Here is a 20,387-nt window from a genome sequence, read left to right as displayed (position 1 = left end):
GAAGATATTTAGGCTGCTGTGAGCCTGTGATCCTTTTCCCTAGAGTTGAAGTCTGCATTTTGGAACAGATCAGACGTCCTACCAATGCGAATTTTCTGCTAGAACCTCTTCCAACATCCCCAAACTCCAGAATGTACTTTCCTGTCCCAGATACACAGAAATATCTGTGATTTTTTTTTATGAAAAACTAAGGTTTCATGGTGTTTAGGCTCAATCCCCTCATTCTGAAAATGGCTGATTATACTGTTTTATGCAAGGACAAGATGAAAGTTGAACCTGTGGCTCAGATACTGATTCTTGAACCCCTTGAACACAAGGTAGAGGATGTGCCACAGTCACCTGGATGTTGCTTGGATGCGTATCAATGCTCAAATCCATCACGTTGGCGACCTTTGCCAAGAAGAATCTCAATATTAATGTATTTCCATAAGCTCCTTCTTCAGACCAGAAAACCCATTACCCTCCCATGATAAGCAGAGCATGTACTGTGACATTGCCTCGTGGTTTCATAAACAGGCATTCATTGTGTCTGCAAATAAAAAGGGTCTCTCTCATTTTGAATGTCTAAGGTACTGTTATGATAATAATAATAATTATTATTACCAGTTGCTTTTTTCTGGAGCCTTACAATCAGGATGTCTGGCATACACAAGCAGCACAGAGCAATGAGGTTTCCCCTTTCTATGTGTCATAATTATTGTTATTATGCATTATTTCATTGGTTATCTGATGTATTTTTCCAAAGCAACTGCTGGGTAATTCAGTAGCACAATATAATCTCCCGGGAACTGAACCGGCAAAAGCCCAGTTATGCATCCTTAACCATGACGCCCCCTACTGGCAGAGAAGCTGAGAAGCACAAGCACATGCAAACATCCATCCATCCATCCATCCATTTTCCAAACCGCTTATCCTAATGGGTCGCGGGGGGTCCGGAGCCTATCCCGGAAGCAATGGGCACGAGGCAGGGAACAACCCTGGATGGGGGGCCAGCCCATCGCAGGGCACACTCACACACCATTCACTCATGCATGCACACCTATGGGCAATTTAGCAACTCCAATTAGCCTCAGCATGTTTTTGGACTGTGGGGGGAAACCGGAGTACCCGGAGGAAACCCCATGACGACATGGGGAGAACATGCAAACTCCACACACATGTAACCCAGGCGGAGACTCGAACCTGGGTCCCAGAGGTGTGAGGCGACAGTGCTAACCACTGCACCACCATGCTGCCCCCACATGCAAACATATTCCTGGTTATCAGCTGGGCACCAGCTGGATACATCGGAGCAGCAGCTGGTGGAGTCATGTTCAGAGGTACCCTCTGACTCTGGGGAGTCCGATTTACAGGCTAACTCCAACGGCGCAGTAACCCTTCCCATCCCTTGGGGGAGCACCACTCTACATTCGACTGAAGTGTGCATGCGATGGTCAGTCAGAGTTAAAACACTCCGGGAGTCTCACACTGTCTGAATATACACCTTTCTCTTGGACAATAAATAGTTGTCCATGTAGTTAAAAAAATGTATAGTTTGTAAATAAAAACTGCTCATGTGGACTTTGTCCTGCAATCAAATATGCATGATCTGCTCAGAACTTTGAGAACGTATGACAGCAAATGAAGCGCTTTCATGACACAACAATGACCATACATTATTCAATCCGATGTCTCTTTATATGGTGCTGGTGCCCTAAAGCGCTTGACAGAGATAAGAAAGATACGCACTGTTAGCATCTATCGGAAATTTGCCACTGCACGGCATAGTAATATTCACTCGGCTTTGCCACGGATTCTGTACGTGTTACGGGATAATCAATAGAGTGTGTCAAATGAAAAAGATCATGCTCATTTCTCCAGCGCATTTAAATTGTCATCAGGCTTTAAAAACAATGCACTGTGTAGTTAAGTAACTGGCCAAGAGCCTGTGCATGTGCTTTGTAGGTAACAGACGATAACCAGAGCCGGCTTGAGGCTTGTGCTCTTGAATTTTTGCATGCTGGGACATTTCCATTCTGTGAAGTTGTGCCCATTTCTGCCATTGACAGAGCTGGAGCCGGTGGGCAGATGCCACTCCCGATGCTTTTCGCATCTCCTGAAGGGAGGCGGGTTTCAAATCCACCTCGCTGAATGCCAGCCTTTTAAAATGGCCCACATTTAGCTGTCAGACAAGTCTGTAATAATGGCATGCCAGGGGACGGTAGGGATGCTAGTTCCGGTGCCAGCGAGTGGAAAAAAGAAGACTGGCACTCTGCCCACGCCCACCTCCAACACACAGAAGGTACCACCTCAATATGTGCAACAACAGCTGAGTCAAGGACTTAAATGAAATCAAGAGTGTCCACAAACATGTCACCCCAAAGTAAAAACCTCAAAAGTCGTTTTTAATAATAGGCATTCTGTAGATACAGCTGTAAAACATCTACGTTATATAACTGAAATATACTACCTGAACACAAAAAAAGTAGTGGTCATGCATATGTATACAATAAATCTATTTTACACAGGTGAGGCAGGGACGGTATAGCGCTCGTATAAATTAGCTGGCATCAGAATATCATGAGAAATAAAAACATTGCCGTGGTGTTTCATCTCTCTAGAGATACATTCTGTAAATAAAAGACATTTGCAGAGAGGCACATCATCTGATACGTCAGGAACAGAGGGAGCATTTGCCTACCCATAACCTCAGGCCTTACTGTGTACAGAGTTCCACCAAGCACATAAATGTGACAGTGGAGGTAATAGTTTTAAGAGAAAGGTCAGCGGACGGTTGTAAAAGCCTGACCTCAATGCTCCTTCTGAGGGCAACTTCCGAAGAGTGACAGGGAAGCATGTCAGTAAGCTCTCCACTGGCACAATCCTCACTGAACAGCCTCACACAACAAAGCTCAGTTGTAAACGAGCAAAGGTACAGGTTCACGCTTTAGCTGTGATACATTCACCCACCCAGTCTGCTTTTTGTGGACAGAATTTTATTAACATGATGCGGACAACTGGCTGTTTTCCTCTCCGGCGCATCCCCACTGACACACAGGTCTCCTTGGAGCACACACGCCTGTAATCACAGCCGAATCGGAGGTGAGAGTCACCAGCTGATGATTCTGTTGCTTCTGGGTGCTGGAAGTGGAGGGGACATGCTGGTCTCCTGCCAAGCATAAAGATAAAAGTCGGACAGCCTTCAGATGGACCCCCGCATACGACCAGGCCACGTCAGATCGCATCCATCACTACTATGCACAAAAACTATGCTACAAAAAGACTATCTATAAGAAGAATATCTGAAGAGACAGACTGACACTCTGGTACTGTTTAATGTTCATCTGCAGTAACAACTCCATTCCTTTTTAAAAGAAAAGCTTCCCTTTAAAAACAAAGATCTCACCGTTGAGGTGATCTGTCCACACGGCAACCTCCCCACCACATTCTGTTTTTAATCGGGTTTTAAATTCAAGTACAACTGCTGTTCTTTAAGGTGACTATCAAAGCCAGCCTCGGGCTGTAATCCACATTCAAAGATGGTCACTCTAACTGGTAAAGAAGCCAGTTCCCCTTTTAAAAATAAAAAGAAAACCTTTGTGGCTTTTGGAGGCTTTCCAATACCATCTCGAGGGGACGAGTGGGGCCTTATCTTCCCTGGAGCAAGCATGACTGTAATACAGGGCAATAATCTTAACCTTAAGAAATATATTCTTGTGTGCTAGTCTATTAGCACGCCAGGAGCGCTGTAGGATAAATGGGTGGTGAGTCAAAGAGCAAGGGTAGACAGTACATTAAAAACATTTTGTTTTACTATTTTAAAGCAGATTTTCTCAAGCATAAATCAGAGGATGGAGAGATATAAACTGACTACAATGGCAGAAGTAGCAGGACGCGATGGCCTACAGCCCACAGTGTCCTTGATGTTACGAAGAAGCTCCGTACCGAGGAAAGATCGGCTTCAGACACGGTAATGAGGTTCCTGCTTCATCCCTCTCTCCTGCCCATACAACCAACAACGGAATGAAAGTATAAGGAGAGCTTCAGAAGGAAGAGAGCTGACTGATGGGGGCGCCATCTTTCCCAAGCTGCTCCGTCCGTCAACTTGGCTCATTAAAACCGTTGTTCGTTGAAAAGTCGACACCTGAGCTGAGAGCAGCGACTGTCAGCATATACAGTGAGCGCGCACCCCTCACAGGTTTCACAGTTCATAAATCGTACCTCCGGCAGGTAGAACCTCATTGGAAACTCTCTAGCTTCCCCGGGGTTACAGCCTCCACGATGAGAATTGAAATGAGTCAGGGCCCGAGACCGGGACATTACCATTATTTATAAACTCACATAAAAGTTTACGTGCCACATAGACTAAATTTGTCCTCCGACGGGAATTTACATGTCAGTTTATGAGCAACAACGCAATAAAATTCCAGCTGTATCTAAATGGAATAACGCAAATAAACGTCTCGGTACTAGGAGCGTATTAGTGTCAGAGTAGTGACTGTTGACAGACATCATATACCAAAGCCTTTGCGGTTTCGCCTCTCATCTCAGCAGGGTGGCATGAACACACACGCCGATGTTTGGGTTCCCATTTCAGGAATATTACTCCGCACACCTCTACTGCCCAGAAGGACTGAGTCAGAAAAAAGATCTAAACAAGCAGGAAAACACAAGATATATTTATTTAGTAATACCAGTTAGAACATTAGATGCTATTTCAAAATTACTTTTTTATAAGTAGTCAGGTTTTAAGATGTATCTTTGTATGTTTTTTTTATACCCTAATTATAGCTTGAGGGTCTTGCAAAAATGCAATTTAACCTGAACCACCAACAGGAGAGAAGCTGGAGCATGTCTCTGCATATGGTCAAATCCAACAGGACTCTGGTGTTAATTGCAGTAGGTCTGTCAGGTCATCCGGAGAACGGGGAGGCTGCTTAGGGACAAATGCAGAACTCCAGAGCCGAAAGAACCCGCTTTTGGTCTGGACCCTCCTGGGCCACACATTCTTGCTGGCCATCTCGCTATTAGACCGTGTCCATGCCCGATGAGGCTCTAAGCCGAAGTGTAGACCTACAATCAACACCTAAACACAAACATGGAGTGACTGATAGAGCTAATTGAGCTGTAATTGTGCTTGCAACAAATCTCACCATTCAAAACTATTAGCCTAATTATGGCACCAGTGAAGTGAATCGGACGTTTTCCTCTCAATTATTTCCAAAGTGCTCCATGGCATTTAGTTAAAGGTAGCAGTATATCAAATACATTTCACTCCCAATTGGCTACGAAATAACACAGTGAAAGGTCTCCCACCAGTCCAATTTACAGCCACTATTTATTGTCTGTAGGCGAACAAACTGCTCACACAAATTAGCTCTGAATTTACTTCACGTAACTGAGCTTAGTCAATGGCTCAGTGTCATGGTATAAAATAAATAAATCTTCCTATGGACCCCAAGAACCACTCAAAGAGGAGATCCTTTCATAGTCATTGACATTTCCAGAATTAGAACTCCATAAATATCGTCGCAGCAAGCGGCAATTAGCACAGGCATAAACAACTATCAATCTACGGGACCGATATTACAAAAGGACGGTGCTGGCTGTCTTTGACGGAAAGATCCAGAATGAACCAGAACGTTCTGCTCGTTGGGCGCTGTTCGTACAGCTTGTTAGAAAACTGTATCCTCTCCATGCCTGCGACATGCACTCTAGGTTTTGAACAATTACTTTATTTGACACATAACATGTGCATGGTTTTGCTTGTGTGTTAGAACTGTAATAATAAACTGCAGTGTTACTTCGTACAGGAGAGTGTTTCATGTAAGCTAGTCATTACGCTAATATCTGGTTAGATGGTTGCAAAATGATGAGCAAAAGGTATTTTTTGATGAAAGTTTTGGATTCCCCGTCTACAGACAACGCATAAATCACAGCTAATCAATTGCCAGCAACATGATGAGCTATGACGTTTTGTAACAGAGCAAGTTTCTCGCGTTAAATATTTATAACTGTATTACAATTCAAATTCAACGCCAAGAGCTATATTGAAGTAGTAGCTGAGAATACATTTGTGTCAGATTTTTGGGGGCGAAAATACATAATGTATTACATTCCTGGTGAAAATACCAGCTCATCACAATCTCAGAGCCAACACCACGGTTCAATTGCTCATAATTACACTTAAAATAGACATATGGCAACAGCTCTCAGAACTCCAGTGAGGCTCTCTGTGAAATTCATCTCCCGTGTTTGTTTTATTGGTGGTAGCGCCCAGAAAATATTCATTCTCGTTCCAAGGCAGAACTTTTGGGAATCATCAAAAATTTAGTTTTTTTAAGTAGAGGGTCCTTATCGACAGCACCACAGAAATGCAGCGCTTAACTGGTAGAAGGTGAACAAAGTAATAAATGAAACAGGCAACTGAGAAAGTCCTGGAACGATTGAGCATCCTAGATATGAAGGTAACCCTAGTGCAGAGCAGTGAGCTGAGGTCAGCAGGGGGAATTCCGACAGGACCCGCTAACTGACAGCCACAGAGTGTCAGGAAGGCCACTCTCAGGCATTGGGTCTCAGGGTGCCCATTTTACAAATGACTTGTGGGGACATGAAGTTAACAGCCCATTGTAAAATTGTGGCTGTGGAACGTGGAGGCTCAGTAGTTTAATCCCTTTTATATTACAAGAAGCACAAATCTGAAAGTTTAATTCTTGGGCCGGATTAAGTGCCTTAGTATTGGCACTGGCTTGTCCCATCTGTTCGGCATGGATTTACGCAAAACTGTTTTGTCCACCAGCAGAGGACCAGTCGCACAAAGTCGGCCCTCATGCCAGACCCAGTGGGCAGAGGTGTCCCGGGACTGGACCACACTCCATATGAGAATCAGGAACAGGGGTCACGTCCTCCAACATGCTCGCATGACCTCATGCACCGAACACGTCTACCAGAGACACTCGTCAGAGTTCTCAGATAGCTAATTCAATTAGCCTCGATTCCGGCCGCACTCGAGGCGTCCTCCTGGCAGTAAGGAGGCGCCGTGATGTGAGGGTGGGAATTCTCAGCGAGGCTATTACAACTCCACCATGCACTGCAACTGGTGTTTCTAAAATTAGCATATGACAAGGCTGACATTTCGAATTTTCCTCTGTGAGTGTGGCTGGGACTTTTAAAATTTCATAGTGGTGTAAAGGACACACACGTTATGGGAGACTCCTAACGAGCTACGTCTCTCAGAAGCGGCCAATGCGTCTGAAAATAGACAGTATGTTTTTCTGAAGTCCTCCCACACTCAGCAATATGGAGCAGTGTGTGGCTTACTGGACTAGGCCTTTATGGCTGTGATCAGAAGGTTGGTGGTTCTAATCCCATGCTCCCATTACAGAATAGCTGGATCACTGTTGAGCAAGGCCTTTAACCATAAAAAAAATGCTTTGGGGTGCTGGTTAAATGGCTGAACCTGTACTCTGACCCCAAGCTATGCTCTTGTCTGTCTGGGTGTCTCCTAAGTAAGCAAGATGGCATGTGGAAACTAATGTGTTCGCCAAACCATCAATGGTCAACAGAGGATTCGAGCCTGTGAAAGACATCCTTCATGAACAGGCCCAGATCTACCTTTACAGAGGCCCTGGGCAAACCTTTATTTCGGAGGCCCCTGTACCAAAAAAAAAAAGAATAATCATTTCACTTCCTCCACAGTGCAGGTAGTTTGGGGGCCCTAGGCAACTGCCTATCCTACTTATAGCTAGAGCTGGCCATGTGTGTAGCTTATTTTTTTTTATTACGTTGTCTGGGGCCCCTTGTACAACAAAACTGCTGGTGTCCAGTACAACAAAACTGTTCTTAGGGTCTTTAGTTCATTAAATGTACCTACTCAATTAACTACTGAGTTTAACTCACTCTAAAAGCATTTTACAGTAGAATTAAAAGCTACAAACTCATTTTCTGTTACTTTTACAGGTGTTTAATTTTATAGCCATTTAATCTCACCTCTTGGTTAAAATGCAGGTCAAATGGCCTTGTTAAAAACAGAAACAAATTTCGAGCCTGAATTTCGAGCTGATTTCACATGAGTGAAGCATTTTCATGGATGGCATGGTGGCACAGTGGTTAGCACTGGTGCCTCACGCTTCTGGGAGCGGAGTTTGAATATCTGCGATGGCTCCATGTGTGCGGAGTTTGCATGTTCTCCCCGTGTCATCGTGGGGTTTCCTCCAGCTACTCCAGTTTCCCCTCACAGTCCGAAAACATACTGAGGTTAATTGGAGTTACCAAATTGTCCGTGCTGTGCACGCGTGAGTGGATGGCGTGTGAGTGGATGGCGTGTGAGTGCGCCCTGAGACGGGTTAGCGCCCTGTCCCAAGTTGTTCCCCGCCTTGCACCCGTAGTCTCCAGGATAGGTTCTGGACCCTCCACAAGCCTGAATAGGACAAGCTGTTACAGAAAATGGATGGATGGATAATGCATTTTCTCCTGTATTGTAACAGATCGTTAACGGCAGTTAAAAATAAACAAAAAGGCTGAAATTACGAGAAAAAAAATACGTCCAAAACTGGAGGAAATTCTTCACGCATCATATATGGTAATTGCTTTAAATAGGATATCACACGTTTCTGTCAGTAATTAGTGAAGTAATCTGTGTATCACACATCTCGGTATGTCTGATCAAAACACTTCCCTCACAGACAGGCTTCAATATTTCATATTCACACAAAGACCATAAAGAAAACACTCTGAAATTTATAATACATTCAGAAGTTGGAATACGCAGGCGAAAGGCAGAAAATACCCAATTTTTGAAATATTGCTTTGCTGCTGGGCACAACCAAAATGAATCAACGGTACAATGTAAGTGTACGTCTCATTAACTTTACATCCCCCCTTTTCTATAACATGATTTAAGCATTGGGCCTATATATTCCGTTTTTATGTCTTAAGACTAAGGACTTTATCTGAGATGAATTATATATCACGTCCTGTAGTAAGAGGTAAGCCTTAGGCACAGTATCCCACTAAAAGCAACTCAATTAATAGTCCAAATCATCTGAAACATGTTTTTATAAAGTTATCAGACTGAATCCTAACATTTATTTCGTATTAAGGAGTGATCATCTATTGTGGGGAATGAGGGGACCGCATGTGCTCTAAGCTACGCGGCGCAGCGTAGTTACCTTGAAATCAGTGACCGGAGAAGGTCTCTGATTTCAAGGTCTCTAATCGCCACAAAAAATACAAAATTACTATCCACCTATCCTAATTCAATTCTTTTTTAAAAAGATTTTTTTTTTATAAAATACTTGGCAAAATAACATGAGTTAACTGGAAGCAAATATTACCAACACAGCAATAGGAATAATACATAACATACGGATTTTTAAAAAGCCTGGAAGTACCTGATCCTGCTGTTGAGCTGCTTTCGCCGGCGCGTTTTGCTGTTTTGCCGTGGTCATGATCACCAGGGGCTCAGCTTTTAACCACGGAGGAAAAAACCCGGTTGTCTCGCTGGGATGATCGAGGAAAAACCACGGGCATCGACCCGAAAAAAACGAGCAAAAAGAAAAAAAAAACGAAAAAATTGATATGATAATAAATACAGATGGGGAGGCAGACGGCTGTTAACGCGTTTCGCTTCAAAAGCGAGGAGAGATGCTGTTCGCCGCCGCTGAAATTAGAGAGGATGGGAGAGTCATTGCGATCGTCACCGACACCGGATCAGTACCGGGGATGCGCGGTAAGAGACGGTCGCTGCCTGTCCCCCTCCGGACCGGCTGCCCTCTCAGTGGCCGGACTCCCTCTCACACACGTTTGGCACAGCAGCGCGTATTTCCTCAATCTGCCCTTTCCTCCGAATCACAATTTTCCCTCATGCGGGGAGGGTGGGGTGATAGAGGTGGTATTGGCATGGAAATCAGACTTCACTTAAATCTCTCATTTACTTTTAAGGAGCGTTTTGCATTCGATTGCGAACTGCGGGACGTCTGTACAATCTGGGGCTGATATCTGCCATTTTTAACTTTAAAACATTGGAAGTCTGCATTGACATTTCCGCGCACTGTAGAAATTTGGTAATTCACTTCATGCAAATCAATACCTCACAGTACTGATTAATGTTGCCTTCATTATTTTGACTACAGGCGCAACGTCTTGGCTTCCCGCAAAGCGGCAAAGCACTGCCTGATGTGCCGTTTTCATGTTAAGCATGTTGCGAGACTGACGTGAAAACCCGGTGACAAATATAAGGCTGCACACGAATGATGCCTGATCGCTAAAAACGCAGCGGAGCTTGGAATCATGCGAATAAAAAAGCGCCGGGAAGCCGCCGCGAGCTTTTCGTGAGCCAGAAACCTCCGGCTATTGCTGAATAACTAATAATGCTCACCTGTCAGTTCATTTGAGTTTTAAAAATTATAGTGGATCCGGTTTCATAAACATGTGCTCATATTTGACTTGAAGGGACCACACCGACTGATTTCACTGGACCCAAATCCTTTAGTTTACGTTCCATTACGACCCATTATCACTTACGCCAACGATATCTTTATATTACTGTATATAGGCCTACCACATCCTGCATGCAAAAAATTATTAAAAGTGCCGAAAAGTCTAAGACATAATTAATTAAGTGCTCCGCGTGACAGCATTTACTGCCACTCATTTTAGCTACTTAAAAATATCCACTTAATCAACCACTTACTAACTCGCAAGTGTTTTTGCCTGATTTACTTCTTTAACGTGTTCAGATAAAACTCTTAAACACATACTTTCTTTTGCTCTTGAGTAGTCTTTATGAATTAGTTACTTTTAAAACTGAGTGTTCCAAATGTTAATTAATACGAATCTATTATTCTGCCTTCCTCCAGGTCTCTGTTATTTTAATAAGCACAACGTCCTCCAGTAATTAAGGTCAGACCGTAATTCTATAGTATATTATCCCAGCATGCTTTGCGTGTCTGCTATCGTGGCTTTTGAGCAAAGCACAGGGGATGCAGCCGATGTCCTTTAGCTGCCAAGATCATTTTTGAGCCCTTTCCATTTTATTAGGCGTGCTCAAGAATGTAATGTTTTTTAAAGACCTGTCACTCTGAATTCTCATTGGGTCGGGTCTGTCGGGTTTCTTCAAGACAAATTCACATGGAGGCTTTTTGACGCCTAAGATGTGCAGGCTGTTGACAGGCAAAGGCATATTGTCTGCCCCAAAGGAAACTTACCAACGAATGCTAAAACATATACCCAGGGTCCTCTCTAAGAACTCAAAGAGCAGGAAAATCAGAGTCCCTGGAGGTCACATGTCATGCAGAGTGCCACCCACTTTAGGGAAACTAATGACAAAAACAAATGATAGCATAAACTGTTCACAGTGCAGGGCTCTCCCAGCATATTGCAATAGGAAAGCTTTAAATTTAACACAAATGCATGCTACACACTGTATCTATATTGATTCTTCCTCCATTAGCAGGACAGGCACGTGCTTCTAACAGAAGCTGAAGAAATGCTCACAAGTAAGGGAATAGCAAGCAATGGCAGTGTTTATGGGCACTCAGACCAGGCATTTGCATAGGGCCTCTGAGGTTTGGGGGTCACAAGCAGTCACTACACTAGGGGGACAAAGGGCCCCAGCAGCAGTAAACCTGCCCCTGGAGAACAGGTCAGCTTCCTGCACCCTATTGTCTTCATGATTTCACGGAATGCAATGAGCATTGAGCAAAACAATGAACATCATCCACCAAGCAGAGAAATTAGGGCTGCAGGAAGCAGAGCTCCAAAGGACTTGACCTGAAGATGCTCGTTCAATTCCCAGCAGGGCACCTGCTGTTGTACTGTACCCTTGAGAATTAATTAACCCAAGCTGCTCCAGTAACAGAGCAGTGAACAAGTGTTTTATTGGAAGGAGTGACAATCAAACACAGAGGTTTAAATATAAACTTAAACCCACACAATAATCTCCCTCCCTGCTCTGGTGTACTGCTCTACCACCGGCACCCATTGCTGACAGGCAAACAGAAGGGTGACAGATGTCCTTTGTAACAAATTCATTTAAGCGCACGGGCCGCCAGTGGCCCCACATTACCTGACTGACTGCAGGTAAGACTAACAGAGCGAGGCTTTCCGGAACCATCCATTCTGGGCTGCTAATTGTTTCACCCTGCTGCCAAGACTGAGACCCAAAGAGGACGGGATTAATTTAAACATTCACAGATGACCACAATATGTGGGTGCATTTGTGGCTCAAGGCACATTCAGGATGATTGCCGGAGTGTCCTGTTTCCTCTAGGACCACAGCCTTTCTTTCAAGTTCTAAAGTAAAAACACATAACACGTCTACAGTGGGAGAGCAGGAGATGAACATGATCAGTCAGACCATAGCAGGTAGTCTTGAAGAGGGTATATTTTATCACTGAGAGAGACTAGGACAGGTAGTGGAGGCAGTAGGTAATAGCCAAACCCAACAGCAATTTCCACTTTACTCCTGGCCCTTCCAAACAGCGGGGTCCACATTAATCCCTGGCTTTGTGCGAGCCATCCTCTGCCCAAGAGTATACCGGCTTTCCAGTGAGCTTCTCTAAATGAGATTTCAAAGATCCAGAATTTCAAAATCCCTGCCCAAGACTCCTGACAGCAACAAGAAAGCGGATCCTTTCCCTTTTGTTGCTTTATGCCATTCTGCATGGAGCCCAATGTCTTGAGGATCTGTCTTCTCGAGGGTCTCCGTTCCCTCCCTCAGAAAGATGCCACCGCTGCAAATCGTGACTTAAAACAATAGCGGGCATTGAGGGACTGTTCTTCTGCGTTTGACAGAGATTCAAAGAGGGGATAATGGTGTGCTTTCTGAGAGGTGTATGCAATATCTCTGTGCCATCCGATGGGAGGGGGGTTCTCCTACAGATGCGTTACAGAGACAGAGAGGCAATTGGGAGGCTCACAGGCATGGAGAAGAGAAAATGGAGTTCAAATTGGCCTTCCAAAAACATCTTCTACCCGGTGGCCCATGAATCTGTTCCCCATCTCCGGGGCTGTGCTACCAATGGACCTGCTCCCAGGGGAACACAAGACCATACAGATTATTTCCCAAGATTCCTGGGTACCTGGGAATACAACCCAGACAGCCTCTCCTTGCCAAGATGAAAGTCAGCACGCGCAGTGGCTGAGGGATCCCATCAGAGCCCTGTGGTACTTGGTTCAATACAGGAGTCCCAGTTGGTCCATCAAACCCCCCTCCCCAGTTCCAAGTTGGCTCAGGTGAAAATAAATCACTCTAGCATGGATAAAACAGATTTTGCCATTGGTCTATATTCAGAAACCGATTAAATGTCTGTCATATTTTCGGGATAAAAACCTCAGTCTGTTTAGGGAGCATTGGGTCAGGCAGTGAACCTGAAGGAATGGTAAGAAGGACAGATAAAGAGCTTTCCTGGGGAAGTTAGAGACAGTGATAAAATACATAGGGTGGGGGGAAAAGGGAAAAATAAAATTCAAACATATTCATATATCCCAAGGTGCACTGTTGCCACAGTAATCAACATGCGAGCTACCCTGAGAAGACCATCCCTCAAAAACCCCCCAAAGTACTCCAACAAGGAGGATGCTGCTCGGAAAAGCCCCTAAGAGGCCACCAGCCACTTTCAACAGCCTCAGGTCAGCAGATGTAAAAAAGTACACCAGTCAATAATGTCAAGGATTGTGTGTATCTTTATGAGGAAGGAGCTCTAAAGGAAGCGCTGTGTCCATTTGAACCTTCGCACACAGCAGAGGTCGATCTTGCTAAGTTGAGGAAAGCGCTTTTGTGGTCAAATGGCAGAAAATTCAGCAAAGTGATGATTCCCAGCAAAGGTCTGAAGCCGCATTGAGAATCTGGAGAACATCAAGGTGAACAGGCCCGTAACAACCACCCAAAGCAACCTTACCAGGCTAAGCCCCAAAAGCCGTTTAAACCAAATACAATACTATACAAATCCTGACTGGAATGAAGCATGCACCATTGATCTGAAAACTTACACAAAGTACCTTATAATCAAGCCAAGCCTTATTGTTGCAGGACTGAACTGACTGAATTCCTCTTATTGCAACTAAGGGTCTAACAATAGGCTGACTTACTCAAGGAAATAGTTCTTATGTGCTCTCTTAATGAAATCAGTCATTTCCTGTCAAGTCTGATAAGCTACCAGTATATACGGAATAGAAGAATATTTGACTACCATAGCCTATGAAGCAGCTGTAGTCATGGCAACCAGGTGTAGGTACTTGTGTGCGTTTGGTGCATTATAACTAAAACGCGATGCTAGTCAGTGGACCGAAATCCCCTGAAGCTGATCAGAATCAGCCATTCTGTGTGTTCCCAGTTGAAGGCTTATTTCAGCACCATGGCCATGGAGATTTGGGTCTGTGGGAAACAGAGACAGCAAACTGTGGGTCTGCTGTCCTAAACCATTCAGAACCAGAAAATGGATCTTTCTCAGTCCTCTAAGTATTCCCAGCCAGAAACAGTAACATGAATTTCCCATGAGTTCAGCAGGTTGTCTAAGTGTCCTGTAAACTTTCTAACTTACCCTTATCAAACAATATGAAAAAAAAAATCCAAAAAAACACCTCTGCGACATTCAATTACAAGAAGTCTAATCCTATAATTGAAATTATTAACAAATTAACTTATTTTATGTATGGCAAAAATAAATAAATCTTTGCTGTGTACTAGAGAGTTTGGATTTAGTTTAGCGCATATTTATACTGATTACAGACTTTCACACCTTCCGTTTACCATTTTATGGTGCACCAGTGTCATCCCTAGTCCAATTCTCATCATAATTAAACCTTTTTCCACTACTAAAGTAATAAAATAAGGTTAACGACCCTGTGAGACACTTTGCCATTTCCATGAATTTTCAAGCAGAACTGTCACTGCAAGCAACAAGTAATTGGTTATTTTACTTTTACTTTTTGATGAATTACACAGGAAGCAGATGACACTGCAAATGGGAATATCAAACTCCAAAGAATGGACACATCAAACCTCGGCTGTATTACGCGAGCGCAGAGTGTCAGGTGGGCGGTTCTTTCTGGGAGTTTGGGACAAATCTGGGGGAATCAGTCACCATCCATCCTCAAGGAATTCCTTAAAAAGTCACACCTGCTTAATAAAGAAGGACCTCGCGTCTACGGAGCCACCAGATGCAGGTCCGGCGTAATGAGATTCTGGCATAGGTTTGACAGATAACTAGATCCTGAAGGTCCTTAGGGCGCCTGCTGACCGCCTGGCGTGGCATGCTGGGGAGACGGACAGGGACACTAAGCTTTCCTCACGATGGCATGCACAGAGCTGAAGCACGTCAGGGAAGGGAACCCAGCGCTTTGCAGCTCACAATTCCAAGCTGAAAGCATAGCGGGGGAGGCCAGCTTTAAAGGAACCTGTATATTTACATCCCTGTGCCCACATGCTCTGTTCGGTTTCTCAAACAAGCACCCTGTTACAGTCTCTCTCTCCTTCTGATTTTTGTTTAGTTGCTAGGCAGAACCTCTCACCCGGAACAAAGCACATGGCTCACCATTTCCCCACGTAATCCACCTACACGGCCGGACACGGCTGCAAACAGATTTACTCCACTGAAGAAGTGTACTTAGGGGAACCTCTCTCCACAGCATTTCCATATGTTTAGAAGCGAACTCCCACCCACACCCCACGCAAAATGCTAGTCTGATGATTCTCCCCCTGCATTGTTCATCTGGAGAGCATGCTGGGAAGGCAACAGAGAGGAAACAAACACAAATGATGGCAGATCTCCAGGCATGCTGATGGACATGGGGTTGGTTATCACTCTGGGTGCACCTGGCACCTATTTCAGTGCTGCAGTGGGCCTTGGACCACAATATTTAAATGTGATTGGAGCAGAAAAAGGGCAAGTAGGGCAACGCTGATGAGTCAGGTAAATGCTGAGTGATCCTTATGAATTCTTTAGCATGCCACTCGGATTTAAGAGCGCCCCTGTTACGGTTTAAATGCCAGCATTACTTAAGAGTACTGATGCATCAGCTGTTAGCTAAACACAACACGACACCCCTGTTGGTAAATTGCAGAACATGCTCACTGCAGACACTGCACCTTTGCTATAAAGCACGTGTAATTTTATTGTTACACAACAAAGTAATCGGGCTGTTCCTGCTAGAATCCATCTGCGTTAACGAAGGTAGAAACTAGAGGACCATTAAAATGACACATGAAAGCGGTGTTAACGTCACAGGTCGATGGCGGTGACTGACATCGCAAACAGACTAGAGAGTCCTGTTTTCACACAAACCGAGGACATGGTGACAGGATACCACCCCTGTGCCTGCCTCTAATTACTGCCTTGTTTGATGAGTGCATCTAAATTAAGCTCAGTTCTGAGCTGGAAAAGAATTTGTGTTTTGTACCTAATATCAATTTGTTTTCATATGCGTGTCTAGATGTCACCCTTAGGAGGTAATTCATGGTACATCTTTCACCACTTAACAACATATAAAGGATACAATTCTGCAGAAAATGCTACCCCTCTGTATGGTCTTTTCCTGAGTGAATGTGATTTATTTCCCTGTGCTGCGCCCTCTATTTGAGGCTACACACTGTGCCAAAGACAGAAGAAAGCCAGGATGCTGATAAAGATTTTTTAAATCACTCTCTTCAAAAGGGCAAAGAGCCTCTCCGTTTCATGTCCAAGAAGATGACTGTCCTCCAAATATGAAGTTTAATTAAAGGCAACTTTGATTAGATCAATGAATGAACACTAACAATAAAAATCCAACATTTTCAATGAGCAAAAGTTATACAAGACATAATTGGGCTACATGGAATTAATCATGGTCATGGAATTAGGAAAAACATCATCCTATACAATGAAACCAGTAAAATGGGGTTTCAGCTCGGTTTAGTGGTGGCACACTGTTCTGGCACTTCAAGTGGAAAAAATAAAAATTTATTTAATTTTAACAGGCATCTTTAAGCAGTGGGTGATTTGCAGTCAAAGAAGGGTTTACTGTTGTTCTCACCTCACAGGCAGTCGTAGCCATGCTCCAAGCTCGCTGAATGGGCTGAAAACACACTTACCGCTTTCCCCTGGATGACGGATCACTTTCACTGAGCCACACCTGGCCACCTCCCCATGCCGTACCTGCACATAATTTCTTAGAGTACTTCCCAGCTTCTCCGCAATCTGTCTTTCTCTGACATGTCATGAATTATCCTCAGATTGGTAACCTGCAGAATATTACCACCTCCCCCATCAGTGTCACTGTCACTACTCCCTGGCCTGGAGAGAGAATGGGGTGAAAAGCAGCCTGGCAGAGGGACAAGAACCCTATTCATACTGGAGAAAAATACAGGAGGTTATGGCAGCCATGCCGGCTCCAGATTACTGAAGCCCACTTGGATATCAAACTCAAATACTCCACTGACTAAACCTTGCTTTTTGTGACCTTTCTGCCAATCTAAGTGTGTCATTCAGCACTGCAGGGAGAGACTCACGGGCTCTTAACTACACTGACTTCTTTAGGATTATCAAAACTATATAAAGAATGCAACAGAATAAATGAATAAATAAATTAATCTTCCATGGATTAACAGACCACCCATCTCAGGGCTTAACGGGGCTGGGAACCCATTAAAAATTAAAATAAAAATCTAGAAGAAAAATATCACGCAAATTAAAACCTTCATCTATGAAGACGTATACACACGAGAAAGAGTCTCATATAAGACCAAAAATCAGACTTCAATACCCAAACAAAAATTCATCCCAAAGGCCCACGCAGGTTGATGGAGCTAGGAAAATCTTTTTCTGAGTGGTGTGGATTAAGGGCAGGTTTGGAGCCAGGATGCAAATCACTCTCCTCTTCCAACTACTCAACTGCCCAGCTAGGAGAATGGAATTGAATCTGATGGACTTATACCAAGCATGGCCACATTATGGAGGTTATGCAATGCTGAGTGATGAGCTTACAAAGCAGAAAGAAACTCTGAACATCGTTAAGCACATTTAGGGAGATGTTATTTGGGGTTAATCATTGCACCTAATCTAAACCCACAGAGAAGTGGCTGCATGGGTGGACAAGGGAGCAATCTGCAGTCAGGTAAATGCTGCACCAGCCGGTAATTGTTGTACAGCTGTCTGATTTGGCCATGAAATTGCCTGCCTTGTTCTCAGTGAGGGGGGGACTGATTGCCTTTTGAGATTCCCACACCGGGACAGCTCATCAAACGTGCTGTGAGGCGGCCTGACCTTCGCATGGGGCATTCAACGATGGCGCCCCCCCAGTGGACTCAAGCATTTTCCAAATCACACAAGCGAAACATAGCCCCTCCCTGCTAATTTTCTCTTTTAAATCCCAATGCCAGCCACCGGACAGAATGAAGATTTAATCTGTTAAAGGTGGGAAAACGTTTTCCTCCTCTCAACAAGATCTGTCCTTACAAAGTCTGTGCTAATGAATCAAGGGATAGACATTGTCCCCCATTATAATCTTAGATTCACAGGGTCATAGTCTGAATCCTACCCCTGGCTCTGTGTGTATGTGTGTGTGGGTTATGTATATATTACATTGTGGGGACATTTTTTGGTCCCAACAAGGGGAAACTCCATCCATCCATCCATTTTCCAAACCGCTTATCTTACTGGATCGCGGGGGGTCTGGAGCCTATTCCGGAAGCAAAGGGCACGAGGCAGGGAACAACCCAGGATGGGGGGCCAGCCCATCGCAGGGCACACTCACACACCATGCACTCTCCCATGCACACCTATGGGCAATTTAGTGACTCCAATTAGCCTCAGCATGTTTTTGTACTGTGGGAGTAAACCGGAGTACCCGGAGGAAACCCCACGACGACATGGGGAGAACATGCAAACTCCACACACATGTGACCCAGGCGGAGACTCGAACCAGGGTCCCAGAGGTGTGAGGCAACAGTGCTAACCACTGCACCACCATGCCGCTCCTCAAGGGGAAACTCAATTTTATAAAAAATTGTCACTGCAATAAAAAAAAATAAAATTCCAAAAGTCTTGTATTTAGTTTGGTTACTTATAGTTAAGGTTAGGGTTGGGTAGGGGTTAAGGTGGTCATGTTGGGATTGGGGTCATGCCCTCAGAAAACCATCGGTCCTTAATGTGTCATGGTGTGTGAATACATGTCTCCTGCCCTGTGCCCTGTTCACCAAATAAGCCTTAATCAGTGTCCACAACAGCTGGGATCATATCAATCAGTGTTTTATTAGCTAGCTCAAAATATCAAGCCCTCTGTAGGAAGTGTAACACAGCATGGCGGGGGGCTGTATATCTACATGAGGAATCAGCCTGCTGAGCAGTGTTAATTTTGGCAAGAATTTTTTTTGTCAATGAATGAATACAAACAATAAAAATCCTACGTTTTCAATGAGCAAAAGTTATACAAGACATTTGAAAACTGCACATGAGCTCTAGCACAAAACTCATGGTCATGGAATTAAGAAAAACGTCATCTTACTGAAAATCGTAGTTGGAATAAAGTCACATTTTTGTCTTTTAGTTAAAATATAGTCAGTGGAACTCAGGATTAATTTTAGTCTAATTTTAGGCAGTTGTTTTAGTCATAATTGTTTCAGACAGGTTCATGATAATGACAGGGTGCTGAAGAATATTTCTCCTGACTGTGAAAATTCCCTTGAGAAGTAAGCATACCTTATGCATAAGCATACCCTATGACGCTTAGTCATCTAGTCTGAGAATGTGTTACTGACTTACTGTACTACATTCATATATATAAATGCCTAAAGTTTGTCAGAAAAGTGCAATACAATCATATTTCCTTCACAGGTCGTATTTATTTTCCACATATGTGAACAACATATACTTTTCCCTGTTTAATTTTTGCTATTCAAGCATTAAAACACCCAACAAATTTAACTACACGGCCATTTTATCCTGTAATAATTTTTATTAGAGCATCAAAAGAACTATCAAACACGCATTTAATTGAGTGCAAAAACCTGTCTTCACAATTTACAATAACCCGTCGTCAAAAACAGGAAGTATATAATACAGTAAAATTGCTGAAACGACAAATAGAGTCATCAGTGTGGTATTTAGGACTAAGCAGGAAGCTTATGTGTCTTTCCTTTTATTAGATACAGTGGTGCAGAGGAAATCGCACTCTTTATTAACAGTCCTTAAAGCCCTCGTATTGTTGTTGTTGTTACGTAATGTTAATGGATACATTTCCCTATTGTCGCGCATGTGTCTTGTACCCGGTGCGATTTTCGTGTGTATTTAGCGTATGTAAATCTTCCACTGTGTGTGCGTCTTGCAGTTCGGCATCTGACAACCTTGTGTTTCCCATTTGTGTATTTGGGTTCGGTGCTCGTTTGGTGCCTGTTGTGGTCCTTCTACAGTATTTGCAATTGCATGCAGGGC

The 20,387-nt window shown here is 43.8% G+C and overlaps 1 protein-coding gene across 5 annotated transcripts in view; it reads right to left on the bottom strand.

Moving 5' to 3' along the window:
* Positions 1 to 20,387, bottom strand: part of dpp6a (dipeptidyl-peptidase 6a) — a 142,699-nt gene that overhangs the window by 56,609 nt on the left and 65,703 nt on the right. Inside the window, exon 1 of one of the 5 annotated variants that reach the window (XM_049005959.1) lies at positions 9,372 to 10,098. The exons of the other annotated variants lie outside the window; for them this stretch is intronic. Within the exon in view, the coding sequence (XP_048861916.1) occupies positions 9,372 to 9,428 (57 nt within the window). The 5' untranslated portion in view covers positions 9,429 to 10,098. Of the gene's footprint in view, positions 1 to 9,371; positions 10,099 to 20,387 lie in introns of those variants that run through there. 5 annotated transcript variants of the gene reach the window in all.

Source organism: Brienomyrus brachyistius, chromosome 1 (genome assembly GCF_023856365.1).
Source record: "Brienomyrus brachyistius isolate T26 chromosome 1, BBRACH_0.4, whole genome shotgun sequence".
Taxonomy (NCBI): Eukaryota; Metazoa; Chordata; class Actinopteri; order Osteoglossiformes; family Mormyridae; genus Brienomyrus; species Brienomyrus brachyistius.
This window is presented reverse-complemented; position numbering and strand designations above follow the sequence as displayed.